This window comes from Setaria viridis, chromosome 7 (assembly GCF_005286985.2).
Source record: "Setaria viridis chromosome 7, Setaria_viridis_v4.0, whole genome shotgun sequence".
NCBI classification, from domain to species: Eukaryota; Viridiplantae; Streptophyta; class Magnoliopsida; order Poales; family Poaceae; genus Setaria; species Setaria viridis.
The window spans coordinates 28,508,702-28,528,832 of NC_048269.2; the positions used below are offsets into that span (position 1 = coordinate 28,508,702).

At 41.6% G+C, this 20,131-nt stretch overlaps 1 protein-coding gene across 4 annotated transcripts; it reads right to left on the reverse strand.

The window, feature by feature from the left end:
* Window positions 1-257: 257 nt before the first annotated feature.
* LOC117864302 (putative DNA ligase 4) lies at window positions 258-9,563 on the reverse strand. 4 transcript variants are annotated; one of them, XM_034748352.2, is made up of 28 exons: window positions 9,353-9,563; window positions 8,809-9,196; window positions 8,130-8,221; window positions 7,973-8,058; window positions 7,728-7,864; window positions 7,361-7,435; window positions 7,133-7,224; window positions 6,926-6,997; window positions 6,604-6,683; window positions 6,483-6,520; window positions 6,380-6,386; window positions 5,968-6,123; window positions 5,646-5,721; window positions 5,413-5,537; window positions 5,279-5,313; window positions 4,991-5,049; window positions 4,551-4,634; window positions 4,315-4,407; window positions 4,175-4,223; window positions 3,949-4,036; window positions 3,448-3,654; window positions 3,200-3,325; window positions 3,005-3,104; window positions 2,820-2,925; window positions 2,179-2,309; window positions 1,830-1,988; window positions 1,581-1,736; window positions 258-1,466 (listed from the first exon to the last, which is right to left on the reverse strand). In XM_034748352.2, the coding sequence occupies exons 2-28, from the start codon at window positions 9,145-9,147 to the stop codon at window positions 563-565; spliced, it is 3,672 nt and encodes a 1,223-aa protein (XP_034604243.1). In that variant the 5' UTR covers window positions 9,148-9,196; window positions 9,353-9,563; the 3' UTR covers window positions 258-562. The 4 variants fall into 4 exon arrangements, with proteins under 4 accessions (XP_034604243.1, XP_072151035.1, XP_072151033.1 ...); XM_072294934.1 differs by having other exon boundaries at window positions 6,380-6,520; window positions 8,809-9,193; XM_072294932.1 differs by having other exon boundaries at window positions 6,380-6,520.
* Window positions 9,564-20,131: the final 10,568 nt, after the last annotated feature.

Below are 20,131 nucleotides of genomic sequence, written 5' to 3' on the forward strand. Positions count from 1 at the left end.
GCCGTATCCTGGCGTGGCTGGCGGCGGCGCGCGGCACGTCCACCAGGCGTCCAGAAGCCAGGCGCCAGGGCGACCACCTGCGAGTTACGTGATCGGGCAACGCGCCAGTGACTGCGGGTCTGCGGCCATCAAACCAACCTGCCTTCAGCTCGCCGGCGCCATCACTCATCAGAGCGGAATGCCAAAGCCTGAAACGTCTGCTTTTTCGGCACTGATCACATTATCAATCTCTCATGCCTGCACCGTGCAAGAGTGCAAGACCAAAAACTGGTTGCAGAGCAGACCACAGGATTATATTTTAATGCGAGTTTTTTTTCCCTACATAATTCTTAAAAAAAAATCATTGCATTCCACATGCAGTGTGGAGTGTTTGCTAGGCTCAGCAGTCTCTTTTCTCAACAGGCAAAACAAGCACTACGAGAGAGCAGGACGACCAACCAAAGTTATGCTACGAACAGGCATATTTACATGTAGCTTTCCTATTTACAAGATAGTGACTACTGGCTACGATGGTAAAAAAAACATTCAGCATTACAGGTTATCCCCACTTGACAAAGCTCAATCACCAATCTTTCAGAAGCTCACTAGCGACATCTTTGTAACTGACCTTTTTCTTCTTTGGGGGAGGAGCTGCATTCGGGTCTGGGGCTGGAACCCCGGATGTTCCTGCATCTGGCACCAGAATATCAGAACTTTTGGATGTGTTACTTCCTACCCCAGGTGGAGCCTTCTCAACTATCGTTGGGGGCGGCACCCTGCTTGCACCTTCTGTCCTTGTCTGGCTCAGCGTTGGTATCATATCCAGAAGCATTGCGTGCAATGGATCAACCATTTGTTCTATCTTCTCACCCGGCACACTGCTCGTCACTTCAGCAGCACTTGTTCTTTGGAAAGGACTGCCTGGTTTCTCCTCCATGGCATTTGATTCGACACCTTTGGGCTCTTGCTCCCCCAAAGTGACAAACTGGGCACCTGGAGGTGGTCCGTGCAGGTCTTTATCACTATTATCTCCTACCGTTTTAGAGATGTAATCCACATCCAACTTTTGATCTTCTTTATCAGTTCCACTAGGCCCACTTTCTTCAGATCCTCCATCATCTATATTCGCTTGCTGATATTCTCTCCTAGCCCTTGTTCTTGGGACTGGTCTGAAAGCAGCTCGGGGCGGTCCTTGATCTTTGTTGCTGATACCTTTTCCAATCTCTTTAGAGTTGTAATCTGTGTCCATATTTTGGTCATCTTGACATTCACCAGGGGCACTTTCTTCAGATTCAACATCATCATCTATTTTTGCTTGCTGGTTTCCTCTTCTTGCCCTCATTCGCCGAGCTGGTCTAGGAACAGCTTTTGCGACCCTTGAAATACTGGCTGCCCTGCTCCTTTTCCTTGGCGCATGTTTGACATGCGCTCTTTCAACCTCCTTGTGTTCCTCAAACTTATGATCTAGAGGGCGAATATTTTCCTCACTGAAACAAATTAGAAATAGGTGAAAGATGAGATCATAAGAGATTTGACAATAATAACCAAAACATAAATGTTTCAATATTCAAAATTTCATTATCTGAACATTCACAAATTACCTCCTTTCAATTTCTAGTTCTTCTAGTGTATCTGGTTTAAGGTTGTAAGCAGTTTCAGACAGCTTCATTTGTTTCTCCACTGAATCTTCCAACCACTTGTTACTGACAACATGCAATCTTTTGTCATGTAGATAACGTCTTTCAGCAGGAGGGAAGCTGCATAAACAACCAATAGGGTCCCATAAATGTTACGTTTCCCTTCTCTTGCAAAAGTCAGAAAGCAAATATAAAAGAGCAATAAATCAGTACCTCTTGTACAGGATATCAAAGTTGTAGTTCTGTAAAACTGAAACTACAACCAAATGAGTAGCTGCAGCAATGCTGCTGCAGACTTGACCACCATGCATTGTTAGATCCTGCTTCACCCTCTTCAGGGCAATATCGGATATTAAATTGTAGTCCACATTCCTCCAGGAGAAAAAAAGATGGAAAACAAATAAGGACACGCATTATGTGAAAGATGATGTTACTTGACAGTAAATAAGGTTTCGAGTCGAAGAGCTCTTGTAACTTTTGTCTGTATATCCACTTGTGGATATAGAAGCCGGATTTCTATCCATTATTATCTTAAAAAAACTTGACAGTAAATGAGGCTTACACTAAAGGTGCATTATGCAAGTAGACACAGCAGCCCTGGAAGAAGCAGAATCTCTCGTCTATGCAATGCTTCCTTTTGTACTGATTAACCATATTCGAATCACCAGCAACTTTGTCGATGTTACTGAAAATCTGGAGAATAAAAAATTGGAAGAAAGAAATATCAAAATGGTTCATTATGAATCTGTACTTGTAGAAGGCCAAAAAAAAAATCAAGTACAGTCAGCAACACCTTCTCCATCGTTATTCTACCAAGTGCATACTCCTAAGTACAAAAATCAGCTGTGACAAAAAAATACTAACAGACTTAGGATGCCAGGGCAAAGTTGACAGAAGGCTACAGGAAAATATCACATGACAGCCCATCTTTGGGTGCTATCATGCAAACCTAATACCTAACAGTCACTGATTTTGTATGAATCACAAAAAATAATCTAGCATATAGACTACAATGGTTCATTGTTGAAGTATATGCACCTTCCACTAACTGGCTGATTGCACAGTTACTTAGTTACAGTAATTCAGTCCCCCACGGTGGTCCATCTTCAATTTTGACTTACTGTTATATGTGTCCTATGTGATGAAGTATTATAGTATTTGAAGAAATAAAGGATCTGCTGCGTATAGGAACAAATGCCATACCTGCTTGAGGTCAGCAATATCAATGTCCCAGTAGTAATAGTCAGCATATGAATCAATCTCTTCAGGAAATTTGTGCCTGGCAAAATCAGCAAGATAAAGTATATACCTGCACAATAATGATTGCATTAGAAAATTTTGCTAAAGAATTTATGCAACAAATTTGGGCACAAGTTAAAGGGTCAAACTTAGGTTGCAAATGAAGAGGACGTTTTTCCTTGCAACAGTCCAATATCCAGTCATAGTGAATGATCCTTCCCTGACGTATGGCTGCCTGATATTTGATACCTGAAAGTTAACATGCAAATAACCTTCAAACTATATGTATTCATTATCCTATTATTAAAGAAAATGGGGAGTCCTGAATAAACAAAGGTAAATACCTTTCTTCTCCGCAGCTATGCAGTGAGTAACAGAGTCATTCAGATTCATGGAGAAAGATCCCCCATTTTCCACAACCAGTTTATGAAAATATTCGAGATTGTATGATGATGGGATATTAACAAAATCTAAGTAAGATAAGGAATAATCTCCATCTACTTTACAGTGTTTTGTAAATGCATATATAGTTTTCTGGCTTTTGTCTTGTAGAATAAGTGTAGCTAGCAAAGAATAGCGCAGGAAAGGATACAGAAAATCATGTTTGCAAATATCAGCGTTTCTCCCTTGAGACCTGACACATCAGTCTTCATTAGATGTGAAGGGATGATTGAAACACTCTTCTTCTTCTCCCCTTTTTTGGTTGTTCTTGAGCGTTTCATGTTATCATTCTCGAGGCTATTATCATCTGCCACCCTTTGTGTTGTTCCATTACTTGAATGCACAATGTCCACAAATGCTGCAAGGATCAGCATGTTATAGAGAATTCCTCCTTGAGATATAATCAAGATTAAAGCATCATAAGGGATGTAACCTATTGTAAACTACTCCCTCCGTTTCAAATTGTAGGTCGTTTTGGCTTTTCTAGATTCATAGTATATTATTATGCATCTAGACATACACTATATCTAAGTGCATAGCAAAAACTATGCACCTAGAAAAGTCAAAACGACCTACAATTTGGAACGAAGGGAGTACTCAAGAAAAACTAAGGTAACAAACACACAATATTAAGTTTAAGCAAAATGGTTACCTTGAACATCAAGGCACTCATGCCATGGCTTATCATATCTCAATCTCTGAATACGGGGGAATCTCAAGCAGTACGGAGCAGCAAATACCTGCAAACAATTGAAAGAAGTTGTTAAAAAGCAGTTAGAAAATATAGCAGCTATCACAAAAGAAAAAACAGTCCCAAGCATAATGCTGTTAAAGACTGAATTGCAGTAAATAAAGTTTTGACTCTTTAAATCAAATACCTCGGACTTGATTGTACGAATATCACTCGTTATAGACATTATGACTGACCTGCAAAAGCAATTAGTGATTTAGCATATCATGTGTTTTCTGTATCTGTGAAAATGGTTAGCAAGAACTCAAATGATTAAATAAAGCTTACTTATCAGGGCTCTCTATCCAGACATCTGGCCTCTCCTTTGAGTTATTTGTAACTTCATAAAATTTGGGTGGTTTTTTGGGGTACTCATTTTTCCTGAGGCAAAAATACCACAATATCAGAGATTGAGAAGGGAATTTAGTGCCTTAAAGTGTAATACATTTGCTGGTGAGCATTGATGAGACATACTTACACAAAATACTGAACCAATAAATATGCAACAGAAGAATCAAAGTTACCTGAAATAAGGCTTCAGTTTGGTGACGAGAGCATCACGCTCTTCATCAGAGAGGCCAGTACCAACCCGGCAAAAGGAAAGAAATCTTGAAAAGAGTATTTGCGAACAGAAAACAAGTAAGAAACATCATGGAACAATAAAACAAAATTCTGACCACATAAAAACCAATTAGAGGTGTACAATGGTAAGAAACATCACATCTAATAATTACTACGAACATGTATTTACATGTCTTACCAAATACACGTATGAAATGCATAAAACTACTGTCAGAATATGTAATACTGAAAGACAAAAGGTATTCATGCACGCCTATCAGCAAATCTTCACTAAAATTGAGTAGAACCAAATTATAACCACATTTCGTCTTTGACTATGATCTTCATCTACAATTATCTATCTACAGGACATAGATGATGGGAGGAGCAACCTCTGAATTACCTTTTGGGATAACTGTTATCATCTGAAGGCACAGCAAGGCCAACTAAAAACTGTGCAACCTATATGACAGTTAAGAATAATGGTTAGCGTTTTTTACGAACAAAGCTAGGAGGAAGTGAGTCTTGACAGTAAATACAATTCATTTCTTTGTCCTTTTATGATTATATAGAATGAGTAAAGACTATGCACTAGCAAGACATTATATATCACAAGCAGCTAGCCCTAATGCTGAAACTAGAACAATAAGCCATGAGTATGTATATTTCAAAATAAGAATGTCTATTGCACCTCTCCTCCTCGACGTCCAGATCCATAGTATCCTCCTAACAACAAAGGGGTAAACATACCCTCAATCAATGTATTCAATCAAAAGTTGCAAAACGTTTATTGCTTATTCTTCACACACGGATAAAGATGCTTACCTATAATAATAGCATCCAGATCAGCACCTGCGTGTATATAATCAGGCTTTAGTTTAAGCCACTTTCCATTTCGATCACCAGGCTCCCATTTGGAATCAAGGTCCTTCAGTATAATGCCTTCATCTCTAACCACAATAAATGAATTGAAAAGCCATAAGGTCAAACCTAAAAAGATTTTTCTTTTTATTGTGAAAACCTGAAGTTGATTATTGCCTATGAAAGTGGGAAAAGACCTGTTCTCGATAGTATCTTTGAAGAATTTCTCGACATCTTCAAGATTATGTGCAATAATGGACCAGCATGGTTCATCTACAGATTGCAAATATGCTTACTGTCACGTACTAATGGGAGGTCAAATGTATAACAAATATAATACAACATAACATGCGACTCTTATATAAAAAGAAAATTAAAGACGCAGCAAAAATAAAGTTCTGTCAACATACTAGATCAAGCTATTGGAATCCATTGTGCATTGTAATCTATTTTGGAAGTGGGAGAACTCAAATGCATTCATTAAAAATGAAAAATACAACCGTAATAATTAGCAGCAACCTGAAGGGCGACGGGCATTTAGACCACCTGTTGGGATCAAAATCTCAAGACGACCCTTTAAAGGTTTCACAACCTTCTGTAGAATTTCTTGCCGCTCGGTCAAGCTTTGGTGGATAACACTGGTATCTCCAGCATAAAGGATGTCGAAAGCAACATCTATACATTGCTAGTGTCAAGAAAAACATGACAAACAGGAAAAGAACAAAAATGAGAGATTTTAAACGAAGTGCTAAACCTAGGACCACATGCTAGGATTCATTTCCTGATAGCCATATACTGAAATGATGAGAAACAGAGTATTCAAACAACATATATCATTGCCAAACATGCAGAGAGTTTTCCTTAAAACAATGAACAGAAAATACCAGGACAAAAGGTAAGAATGCAAGAAGTACAAGAAAAAGAAGGATACAGCACAGCTGCAAGCACAGAATAAATTCAGTTAGATAGGAAATTTGTGGAAAGATCATTCCAAAACCAAAACCAAACATGTGAGAAAGTATCGAGAAAATAACCTGGCGATCAGTCTCCAGCCCCTCCCTTGCAGCCTTAGCTGAGAAAATGAATTAGATTAATCCACTATAAAAACATTCAGGGTAATAGTTGTTTTTCTTTTTTTAATCGAATATCACAAACCTATTTCCTGATTTGAACCAAATTCAGCAAAACGGTTAAGTGCAGTGTCCCAGACAAGCATTTCTCCATCCAATATACACCTGGTTATTAAAACCAATGAGCATCAGAACTAGAACGAGTTACAAGGAATTGTGTACTCTGAAATGGACCAACAAAAAAGAAGCTTCTATTGTCTTAGAGACCAAACCACTTTTTTTTTGGGGTGGGGGGGGGGGGGGGGGGGGGGGGGATGCTAGGATACTGCTGAACGTTGTAATTAAGTAAATGGGCCCTAGAATACAACAGCCTTCGCTATTTTTGTTTTAGAAAACAGAAATGCTACCTGTCCACCAGGATATTTTCCTTAATAATCTTTGACATCCCAGGTGCGTATTCAGAGTGATCAAGAAAGCTCCTGATATACACGAATAAAGTGAGTCAAGCAAGATGAAGCTAACTGTACAGATGAACAAGGAATTAAAACTAACAAAAAGGAACCAGTAAGTTGAAGAAAAATATACAAGAAGTAAATAGCAACTAATTCGGTTACCTTGAGAAGAAATGAATCTCTTCCCCATTTTTGTGAATTTGAATACGGTCACCATCAAATTTGCACTCAGCAACCACTTGTTTTCCATGAAGCTGGACAAAGGGAGGGGTATCATGACCAAGCAAATTATGTAGAAGAAGTATAAAGAAGGTTTTCACTTAGCAATGACTACAACCTCCGCAGTAGCTAAAAAAGGAAAAAAGAAAAAGGAAATGTTTGAGGAACGACCTTCTTCCAAGCAGCTGAAGCATCACGGACTCTCATAGCTAGCTGAGGCCTGACAGCCTTCCCAATTTCTATATCCTGGTTGTATGGCATAAAAGGCATCATGCAACAATAAACATGGAGTCCCCAATAAATAAATAAATCATATCTATAAGCACCACAACTGCAATACAGCAGAAAAACAGAAGTCATGAGTGGTACGTGTCTATAGAAATTCAAATGCTCACCCCACCCAAGCAAATATGCAGACGCAAAACAGTGGGTGAGAAAAGCTTTTGACAACATATCATTTTTCAGGGGTTATGATGTTGCGCATTAAGAGTAAGTCATGGAAAGAAAAAGTCCAATAAAATAAATTCAGCACCATCACCTGGCGTTTATGCCTCTGACTTCGATCTTTGAGCTTCTCACAGACGAATTTCAAGTCACAAGTGACATTAAACAAGTCTTGGGCATCAGGATGAAATTCATCAAATATGCTCTTCTCACTTATCCCCAACTTCAAATCTATAAAATTGAAAAAGATCAAACATCAAAGACAATGTGGAATACTACAGGATTGCAGCAAAAACATACAAAATCTCACCAAATAAGAAATGGGCAGAGATATCACACCTTTAAGAATAATCATCAGAAGCCACTTCATTTCTAGGGCATTGGTTTTCTTGATCAGACTAGAAAGTATTGAGGCCTTCTCAGACCTATCAGGAATGAAAAAAAAACTCCTGACATTTCTGCCATTCACAAATGTGAATATAGCTGAATTAGCTACCTGTTCTCAGTTGCAGCTAGACGATCGAGTGCATCATTGACCTCCTTTATCGTCAATCCACCAGACGTTATACCTTGCCTCCGTTGCAAGACCTGGGTAGCAACCAATACATAACTTAAGCAAGGTAGCTGCTGATAAACCACAATGACTAATATGGCACTTTAATCAAGCAATCTAGCTATAATCATTCTGATCTGAACCAAACTTTTCAATCCAAACTACACCCATCCAACCCCACGAAACCAAATAAAGACCAAGACAGATTCCACATTTAAAGTAGGAGAACGTTATTGACAAATTGTGTGCACCAAAACAGATTGATTGGCCCATCAATCCAAAGAGAAATGCCAAGCATAAAAAATGGGGGATTCTCTCCCCCTCCAGTGACCCATAAAAAAAAAACAAGCCAAGCATGAGCATATAAAACATGTTGAGACAAAATGTCAAGCATACAATTCAAAGAAGCAAACCTGACACTAATTGTCAGCGTCTAGAGCTTATGCTGCTAGCCCAATTCATATACACAACTAAGTTAAACCTAACATACATATGCAAAGTACTAGTAGCACTTGAACAGAGTTGATATCATCATCCGACAAGGGCGGTAACACGGCTTAGTTAGAGAAGAGAACGTGAGATTGAGGACTGGAAGTGCAGCTGTGGTGCTACTGTACTGTACCTCAGCGGCGACAAGCGCGAAGTTGCCGGCGTTGCGGCCACCCCCGCCGCGGCGCCAGTTGATGAGCCGGACGGCGTCGGGGGAGTCCTTGGCGATGCCGAGGGCGTCGACAAGCACGGCGGCGAGGGCGGCTTCCTTGAGTCCGTAGGTGCCGCGCTCGCGATCGAGCCCCGGGAGGACGAGGCGGAGCGCGCTGAAGAAATCATCCCTACCGCCGCTGGGCACGTAGGCCCGGTCGAGGAACACGCGGAGGCGGCCGCGCTTCTTCGCCGACCCCTTGTCACCCGACATCGCCTGGAACATCGCCACCAGGAGGCCGAACCGCACCTTCGCCGCCATCGCCGGCGGTGGGGTGGGAAGTCGAAGGTCAAACCGAACGTGCAATCTCCTTTCAAAAAAAAAAAAAAGGAAAAACGAAGAAATATCAAACTACGAACGTTAAATGAATATTGGTCAGTGGTCACGATTGCGATTCAAACAGTTGCAGCAGTACCAATTTGGGAAAGGGGATTCATGGGCAGAGAATCGGGAATTTGGGAGTCACCTCGCTTCTGGTAGCTGCTACCATCAATGCCTTGTTGCGCCCCCTTACGCGCTCCCCCTCTTCCCCGGACGTCGGGACGCCGCCGCGTCCCAGTCCCCTCGCTGCCCGCTGGCTCGCTCCAGCCGAACACCCTGGCCGCCGGCGGCCGCTGCCTGCTCTGGTTCCGGCGCTTTCCACTACCGCAGTCCCGCCTGCCGGCTGCGTGTTCGAGTTTGACGAGAAACGGCGAGAGGAAGAGTGAGGACTTGAGACCGAGAGAGCACAACCGAGCATTTCGGGCCTGTAAAGTTTTGATGGGCCAGTTTGAAGGGCACCACCAACTGGGCTAGTTTTCAGGGCTGATGGTACACAAAATGATCCATTCGGCCCAGTTTGGTTCTTCCCAACTCCCCACGCTCGACGCCCCGCATCGCATCTAGGTGTGATTGGTTGTCTTCCCCAGGGAGCCAGGCTTGCAACAGGGAGCCAGATCGGCCGGAGCCAGGCCCTGCAGTGCAAATGCCTCATTCCAACCAAGCTCCAACCAAGCCACAAGAAGATAGTGATTGGTTGCATGAATGCACACAGAATTCAAATAGGAGATGCAAGATGAGTTTGTTTGATTGCCTGAATGCATCATGTTCCAGTGTACTCTTGAATGCATAGGGTGATGTTACCACCAGCAAGTTCATGGGTCAAATAACAGTTTGTCACAAGTCTAACATTACATACATTTTGAAAGTAAAACCACAATTATTATAGCTTGAACTAAGATTACTGCAGCCTCTAATAACATCATGATATCTTTAAAATCCCAAGAAGGATTCTTGATCTTAGGTTTAGTTGTAGCCTACCTCTTTTGCTTCAAATTTTGCATCATAAAATGCTAGCATGACTTCTTCTTTTGTCTTGTATTTTTTTGAGCACGCTCCCATAAAGACTTGATCATGGCAATCCTCCCAGCTGGAGAAACTCCAGTTTAACGGCCAATAGTTACCACGACATATCTGGACAGTAAAGAGAGAAAACAAAGTATCATTGGCTAAAAAAGAAGTTGATAATAATTCAGCCTAGATTCATTGGCAATGGATCATGAAACCAATTTGAAATGTAATCAGCAAGCAAAAGGAGCATAGGTTGACATCAATGTCAAATGGTGAACATATACCATTATTGGCAATGGACATATATGCTCAACAAATGAAACCAGTTTGAGATGTAATCAACAAGCAAAAGGAGCACAGGTTGACAACAATGTCAAATGGTGAATTTATACCATCACTAGCAAAGGACATATATGCTCAGATTAATATAACATATAGCATCATTGGCAAAGGACATTTAAATCACAGCATGAATGGCAAAGAATGTATACTCAAATTAACCTAACAAATTATTAGCAATGGGCATATGCTCAGCACAGGAATATCACATCTTAGCATAATAAGATAACCACCTAATCACAAGCATCATTGGCAATGGATAAGTATACTCAGAAAAATTCACAGCAATGAGATGAAAGTAATAAGCAAAATGAAACAGATATAGAGTAGTTATCAATCATCATTGGCAATGGGCATATGCTCAGAACAACCACATCACCAGATTGTCATGACATCAGGTAACTCATAGTTGAGTTACAAATCCAAATAGTCTAGGAGAAGGATCAATAGATCAACTGGTCACTGCTTTGGAAAGGCAACTAGGGGAAGGCTCACAGACTCAGGAGAAGGCTCACTGCACAAAAGAATGCACTAGCAGATCAGGAGTGAAAGAGCATCTAGACCCCTAGTGGGTTTTGGTGTGTTGAATGATAACGTGATTAAAGGTCTGATGAACTTGTTAAGTTTATAAGCAGGTTAATCATATTGATGTATAATCTTTGTGGGAAGGATTGTATTAAATGGCTCATACAATGAAAAGAACAAGTATGGCATATGGCATTATTCATTCCGGCAAGCAATGATGTAAAAGATTATTGATTCTTGATTCATAGCCTCACATTGCAAAATTGCTTGAGTTAAAGGTGAATGTCATAAAAATAAATATTATGTGAATCCCATGATAGTTATATATGATATATGACAAGCAAATTGAAGAAAAGAAAGAGACATGATGGCATTGGGATATTAGTTGGTCTCTAAATAAAATGAAAAGCTTGTTATAAATAAATGGGATATAGAAGTCAAAAGAAGATATAATCTCAAGTGGATTTTATTCATGATGTGAAAACACAGCTAGACTCAAATGCAGCAGTGATTGTATGAAGAAATGTAGCAGCGATTGAATGAAGAAATCAAGCAAGAGATTAGCAACGGGGCACTAGGCAAAGTTTGGTCAACTGGTGACTCGGGCCATGAGCTTTGCTAGGGTGAAGAGCCTAGTACTTGGAGGATTTTGAGGTATCAAGTCAAGCCTTACTGAGTATAGCAATAGGATGCATCAAACGTTTATTAGGTCATATGAAAAAGTGAGTTGTGATCTAAAATTGAATTTTCATTCATATGTGATTGAATATTGATCCAAGTCCCTAACTCAAGGTTGAAGTGCTCAAACCAAAGAGACGAAGGTGGATGCAACTCTCAAGAAGATATGCTTATCAAGTATGGCATGGTTAATGATAATGAAGCTCAAGAAGATGAACATTGTATATTTATTTTGATCTTGAGTATAGGTGTGCCGTACTATCAAGAGGGATGCATCACATGATCATTTGACATAGTCTCAGTGCTCAAGTATCCTATGTGAGGGAAGAGACACAAAAGCCACACGTACATACTAATGATCAGAAAGTTCCAGAAGTTTCTGAAAAATTTCAAAAGTTCCAAAGTTTCTGAAGAAAGTTCCGGAAAAATCCGGAATTCAACTCCTAACGGCTAGTTGGTTTGAAAAATCGGAGGTTCCGATTTTGGGAAAACGGAAGTTCCGTCGGTTTTGGTCTGATAAGTCTAATGGCTAGTTTTTGAGGAGTGGAGTATTTATACCCCATGACCCCCTAAGTGCTTGGTTACTATTTTTTGCAGTTGCTACTGTGCTTCTTGCCTGTTCTAAGTTGAACCAAAGCCAAATAGCTCTCCCCCAACCCTCTTTGTGAGGTAGTGTGATCTTTGCTAAGATCTTGTGAGTTGGGTAGTAGAGAAGAGTTACTTGAGAGCACTAGAAAAGCACTCATATGCTTGAGCACTAGTTTGCATTGTCAAGTTACAAGTGAAATATTTGTTACTCTTGGAGGTGTTCCTCCTAGACGGCTAGGCGTCGCCCAAGAGCTCCGAAGGTGTGGTGAGCCACGGGATAGTTTGTGCAGGTCAAGTTTCGCCTTCGAAAGGGAAGAAGCTAACCAGTGAAGTGGGGAAAGGATTGAGTGCAACCCGGATTCCTTGGAAGCACCCAACGGAGATGTAGGATTCGTCCAGTGGTGAATCTGAACTTCAGTGAAACAAATCATTGTGTCTCTTCATCACTAGTTTGCTTACATTTGTACTGCACTTCTACTTTATTATTGATCTCATTACATTGATTGATCTACTCAGGTGTTAATATTTGTGAAGTGCAGGAACTTTGTGTTTCTACTAAGATACACCATCTGAGCACATTCTCTAAACCTGGTTTGATCTTTACCTCTCTTGCATTGCATAGGCTTTAAGGAGTTCTCTCTGCCCGTAGCAAAACCGGAGGTTCTGGTTTTGAAACCGGAAGTTCCGTTTTCTAGGCAAACAGATTTTCTTCCACTATTTAAGGCGTGTATTTCCTATCTTCGGAGATTCCGAAGATTTCTTTGGAGATTTTGTAAGTTCCGGAAATCTCCGGAAGTATTTTTGAAATATTCCGAAAGTCGCTAATAAATTTGTGTTAAATGGTGACATTTTTCAGGTTACGCCTACTCACCCCCCCTCTACATGACATCAAGATCCTTTCAAGGAGGCACACTGAAAAAAAAGCCACCATCTGATCAGCAGGGTCACTGCACAAAAGAAGCCCATTGCCTGATCAACAGGCTCACTGCACCTAGTAGTGCTTGGCCAAGAAGGTCCTCAACCACAACACATGGTGAGAATCATTCATCTTCACAAATGCAGTACCACGAGTATTGTTGCCAAGCAGGTGCTCATAGGCCGCCATCGGTGCTTCATCAATGAATCCAGGCATAAACATTAGAGCATCATACAGATCAGGGTGGACATCCTCAACCTTGGTCTGGAGAATGGAATTTGCAACATTGTTCATTGCATCAGTCATGACCACAATATCCCCCTCACTAAGAATGGACCTCTTCCTCTTGTTGCCTGCATCAGACCTAGCAACAGCAGCATCCTGACTCTTTGGTGTCTCTCTAAACACCTTTGTCACATCATCAATCTTCATGGCATCTGACTCAGAATCAGCAAAGTCAAACGGAGAGCTCATGGCAAACTTCACTGTAGCCACGCCATTACCAAATATTATCTGCATCTGCTGGTAATTCTCTATTGGCTTGTTTAACAGATCAACATCCTTAGAGTGTGCCAGAAATCTAAATATGGAATGGTGAGAATATGTTATCCTCATGAAGTTATGGAACCAATATAAGTGATCATGAAATCCAACACACCTTGATATGCCCCTTGTAGTGCTCATCCTCCAAAGTGATCATGAAGTTATCCTCATCCCACAAAGCACCACTAAGTTCTCTAAGCTTTATCACCTGGATCCACCTCTGCCTCAACTTGCGCAAATGGTTGTAGACCTGGGTGCCAGTCACCTCATTGCATGAGAACTCATGCACAACCTTTGCAACCTGGTTCAAGTGCACTTCCTTAAAACTTTTCTAAGTTCTTGAAAAGAATGTAGGATGTCGACTAGAGGGGGTGAATAGTCGAACCTGAGAATGTTTACAACTTCGAACAAGTTTATCAGCGACTTCCGAAAATTTCCGGAGATTGTTTCGGAAATTTCGAAACTTTCGGAATTTTTGAAGAAATCTTCGGATTTTTCCGGAGATTGAAAGCTTTGAACTACAACCTCAAGAAAAACTTGCTGAAAAGTAAATCAACGAATATAGGTTATTCATCAGGTTATTTTAAGCCTTTGGCACAAGATAACATAGCTGGAAACTTGCTATAAATGTAGATCGAGCTCAAACCCTAGAAATATATTCTATGCTTGAATATGAACGAAATTAAAATAATAAGCACAACAGACACAAGGATTTGTTTCCCGAAGTTCAGCTTCACACCTTGAAGCCTACGTCTCCGTTGAGGACCCACGAAGGGTGGGCTTTTACTCCTAAGCCACTTTCCTCCTTCTAGCGACCACAAAGATCAAGCTAGACTCACTTACTCAATTGTCGGGGTAATACAAACTTCCCGAGGCAGCCACAATGCTTGGATGCTCAACTGGGCAACGCATTGCTGGCTAGGAGCTTAAAGCTGCAAGAGTAACAAACGTGAAACCACCGACTTAATAAAGAACAATGTGCTCAAGAGATGGAGATTCAACTCACTAGCACTCTCCCTTGCTCTCTCTTGAATCCCTCCTCAAATCCCCACCAAATCTCACAAAGAATGCCAAAGGGGAGAAAAGAGGAGAGCTAGAAGCTTTTTTGAAGTTCAGCACAGTGAGAAGTCAAGAGAGCTTCTATGGGAGGGGGTGAGCGGGTATTTATACCCCTTCATCCCGAAACTAATCCGTTGGGGGTTAAGTTCTGGAATTTTTTGGAACTTTTTTTGGAAACTTTTAGAACCTTCAGATTCTTCCAGAAAAATTCGGACCTCCGGAATATCTCTGGAAACTCTGTAACCTCCAGAATATTCTGGAAGATTTTCCGAAAAATTCCAGAACTCTCAAGTTAGCACCATTCTAAGTATTCCCAAGTGATGTGCAAGTGCAAAGGTGTCTCTCATAGGTTTGTTAGGTCATCTTGAGCACCTTTTTCAACGTAAAGACCAGAGATCACGCATCCTCCTTGATAGTGCGGCATTTCTATACTCAAATTCAAACCAAAAATAAATTTAGTCTTCAAGGTATGCCGTTTATTTATTCATTTCCTTTTGAGGGGTCCATCACAAGTACTCCATGACCAATAATCCTTTTAAATCTGCTTATACACTTAAAACTTTGTTAGATATTTAAACTTGTGTCATTAAATCACCAAAACCCACTTAAGGGGGCCAAGATACTCTTCAGTTCTCACACCAGTGGAGATTAGCTGGCACATGCGGCAAAGCACAAATGCAAACATCACATTGGTCCATCTCATTGCAGCCCTCGGCTGCTCCCAGCATCACCACCAATCTGGCCAACAGCACCAGCAACAGCTTGGCCAGCAGCAAGCTGGATAACAGCTTGGGCAGCAGCTTTAGCAGCCTCGAGCTCCTTAACCAAGTCAAAGTGAACATTCTCTTGTGCCATCTCCTAATGCATATGGTGTCACCCAACTTAGATGTGAGGAGGGAACATGAGGAAATCATCAAGGAAGAGAGCATAATAGGGCAGAGGAAATCATCAAGTAAATATGCAGAATCGATTTTTTAAAGTCCCAAATGCCCTCTCAACTATTACACGCAGACTTGAATGACTTGAATTGAATAACTCTCTTGGATTGGTTGGATAATTTCTACCACCAAACTCATTAAAATGATATCTAGTGCCTTGGTAAAGAGGAAGAAATCCTGGACAACATGCATATCCAGTGTCTACTAGGTAAAATTTCCCTAGAAAAAGTATACAAGTGCATTAGTCCTATAGTTACGCAGTTTGTGACTTTATTTATCTACCCATGCTAAGTTAATTACCTTATGGGACACTTAACCCATTTAGCCCATTAGCCCGCTCTAGTACATCAGCAAGAATAGTAGCATCATGTGCTGACCCCTCCCAACCAACCAAAACATATGTGAATTTCAAATCAAAGTCCACTGCAGCTAGCACATTTTGAGTTGTGTAGTGCTTCCTGCCCCTAAATGCTGATTGCATCTTTGCTGGGACTCAAGCATAGATAACACAATTCTACAGGAAACCCAACAATTTTTGTTACAAAATATGCACTCAATAAGCAGCATTTGATTCTAAGACTGACTATTTTATCACCTTAAAATATGGGTACCATTTTGAGCTATTTATGATCTTAAGAGGTGCCTCATTTGATGGAGACTTAATCATATCATGCCTAAATTCACCAATAGCATACAACACCTCTTTGAAATGTCTACTCACTGTCTCTACAAACCTCCTTCAATTTTGGTGTATAACTCAAAATCTTTGGTTATGCCATACAAAATGAAGAAAAATTGTAACTTGCTCTTCTACACTGCTACGTATGGTGTCTCTAAACAAGTTTCTGTCCCTAAGAAAATTGCATAGCTGAAAGAAAGGGGCTCTTCTCATGCGAAGCATGTTTACACACTCTACATCGTTGTAGTTATAAATTTTATCCAAGTTTTTTTGTCGTTCCTCATCCATAGCATTCATTGGGGCATAACTAATCTGAGGTCGTGAGCATTGACCCATTCTAATCCTATTCAGGAAGAATACATACATGGCAGTGACTAGAGCAGCTGCATGAACAATAAGCATGTGTCTCTTATCTTCAAGAGCCACCTATATAATAACAAGTAACATAGCCTTTAATGTTTGCACAAAAATGCACAAATGGCATGGTTAACAGGATAAGTATGCTCAGATTCTTGATAACATGCATCATTGACATGGACAAGTGTGCTCAGATTAATATCATAGGCATCATTGATATGGACAAGTGTGCTCAGATTAATAATATAGGCATCATTGACATGAACAAGTATGCTCAGATTAAATAGCACAAATCATCAGTATGGACACATATGCTCAAAATAAGAGTTGCCATCAACCATGAATAATACGAATCCATCATCATTTCCATCATAGAAAAATCATTCAGAGCATCGTATAGTCATATGTGCGCAACTACAGGATTTCAACAGAGGGGTTGGGAAGAGGGGTAAGTGTTTTTTTATTTTACCGCAACACAAGAGGCATGAAGCTGGTCAACGAACAGATCAGCAGCGTCCAAAAGTAGGGAGACTCAGATCTGAAATGCTGCACAAAAGTAAACTTCATTTTAGTCATCTTGCTTCTAAAATACAAGAACACAGAAGCACAAATCGAGATCCAGGGCCACAAAACCAAGATTTTAACATTAGAACAACCAAATAACTCAGATCTAGTAGGGGCCTGCATATTTGAGATGATTAAATCAGCGAATCGATAGCCTTTCACAGTCTAGGGTTACGAAAATGAGAAAAATCGGAGAGAAGTGGAGAAATCACTTGCCTTCCAGCATAGATTCGTGAACAACTCTACCTTGAAAACGAAAGAAAAGGGGAGAGGAGCGGAGATCAAAGCCTCCGCAGATCAATCGATAGAGGAGACGAAGAGGAGTGTAGACGAATCGGAGGGCCTCCCACATGCTGGGCGACGGTGGAAGGTGAAGAGTGCACGAGGGGGGAGGGGAGGGAGCGGTGAGGATTTATGGGCGGCGGATGGCGCGAAATTGGGATGGTAACCCTAGAACTTCCCGCGTGCACGCGCTTATCCACTTTCGCCCCACGCTCACTCGCCCGGGCGCTCGGCGCCGCATCCCGCGAGCCTGGCTTGGGGGAAACGAAAAATCTGGTCACACCCTAGAGCCAGGCTCCAGGACGCCTTTTGCACGCCACGTGCCACAACCAGCACGGAACCCAGTTAACCAATCAGCCCGAGGATCCATGCGGCGAGCCTGGACGAGGAGCCGTGCAGCGAACCAATCAGCCCTTAAAGACCGAATTTGGCATTCAAGCTCTGGCAAAATATTAGGCCACGGTGTCCATATTTTCTTGACCGTCGGATCGCACGAAGTACCGTTCAACAGGCAGCACAGTTAAGATTTCTAGAGCTTTCCTGAGCAATCGAGCACACGGCTCCTCGCCTCCTCCCCATCCACGCACCAGCCACCTCCACGGCTCCACCTTGCTCCGGCCGTCTTCGTCCTCGATTGCGTCGTCGCCATCGTCCACGCCCCCACTCCCCACACATGTGACGCCGCTGTCAGCCGCATCATCCGCCTGGTCGGCGCCGGCCTGGTTACCTCTTCCATACACCTCCTCCTTCCCCACCAGTCCACCACCTCCTCCTGACGCTCCACCCTTGTAAATGGGTGACGCCTTGCAAGGGGCATGTGGAGATCGAGACCGCGACAGGGGGGCCACTGAGGAGCTAGGCTGGGCGGCAAGCCTGCAACACTCGAGGCGCGGCTCAGCACTGAACCGCTGGCGGCGTCTCGCATGCATCGTGCATGGGCTAGGATGTGGTTCCCGATCTGCATCAACCCTGTGCAGTGGCGGAGCTAATTAAATGGTAAAAAAGAGCTGTTCTTAAGCAAATTTCTGAATTCAGGGGGGCCAAGCCTACCCTGGTCAAAGAGAAGCTCCGCCCCTGACCCTGTGGCCGAGTTGCTGTTCTTGTCCGTGCCTCTCCAGTTGCTCCACCTATACCCTACCGCGTTTCCATCGCAGCCACCCCGCCCACACCACCGGAAGAAAAGCTGTGAGGCTGCAACTGTTTGTTATTTTGCCCCAAGTGAAATTTTAGTGCTGCTTTTCCATATCTTTGCTGTACGTACGAATAGGAAGGTTCCTATTTGTTTGATTCCATCTTACCATAGTGTAATAGTACATGATTGTCAACTGCTCCGATGTGACTCAGCTTCAATTTAAGTTTAATTAATCATGCATTTCAAATAATTTTAAGCATTGGAGATGCACCAAATTAATGAGACGGAGAGAGGCTGTGTCAGGATAGCAGCTCCATGACACCCAAAAGGTGTTTGATCAAATACCAGCAGCTGCCTCGTTTGGTATATATGTAATTTTACTAACATCATTACCGAGGTCCACAGTTAATTAACATTGGGACCTAAGGTTAATACACTGCTTCTCGCCTTTTATTACTATACTATAATAACACTTTCTTGGTGTTTACCTTTGTCTCTTACTTTGTAATTATACCATTTCCACTTAAGCCTATAGTTATCTTAAATAAACTATTATCAAGGAGAGGTCCAAAATGACCAAATACACTAGCTATCTCAGGCAGGGGGTGCGGCAACAGCCGCGCCCATGGTTTCTAGTCGACACACGAAACGCAGAAGCTGAGCCACGCCTGATCGGAGTTGAAGCAATCAACATCTTCCTGCGAGCGATGTCGAGCTCCGGCGAGGGCGAGCGAGCGGTGGCACGACCAGCGGCTGAACGGGAGCAGACAAATATTTTTTCCGGTTCAAGAATTTTGGCAATATATCCCAATTTTTCGTTGTCTGATTATATTAGTTAATTATGCAACAGCAATACACAAAAGCAAATAGTTTGCAAAAGTGATCAATGTACCTTATTCATTTCTCATTTCAATTTGACTGCACGATTATTCACAATATTGAAATAATCAATAACCGAATCCGTCGTGACCTTCATTGCAATCTCTCACTCTCTCAATATAGAGTAGCAAGCAAATCTCTTAAAAATCCATCTTTCATTTTATTTTGTAGCATAGTTTTAACCAATTTCATTGCAGAACATGCGCGCTATGTAGTTCCAGTTGAAACTGGTAGAGTAAGAACAAGGCTTTGGCCTAATTTCATAAAAAAATCCTATGATATTATGAGACAAGAAATAAAACGGAAAACAATTTATGGGATATACCGATATGGTTTAGAAAAATAAGGCTTGCTTACATTAGTTTGAGTTAGAGGAGAAACATCAGAAGCACGAGGATCGGCTGTGATGTTTCCCTTCATTGCACCCACGCTACCAC

Excerpts from the sequence above, each read along its gene's own strand:
- LOC117864302 (XM_072294934.1), bottom strand. The coding sequence starts at position 9,147 with ATGGCGGCGAAGGTGCGGTTCGGCCTCCTGGTGGCGATGTTCCAGGCG. Across the intron at positions 7,436-7,727 it reads GTCAGAGGCATAAACGCCAG|GATATAGAAATTGGGAAGGC; the intron begins GTGATGGTGCTG and ends CCATACAACCAG. Across the intron at positions 6,521-6,603 it reads TGGTTCAAATCAGGAAATAG|CTAAGGCTGCAAGGGAGGGG; the intron begins GTTTGTGATATT and ends TCATTTTCTCAG.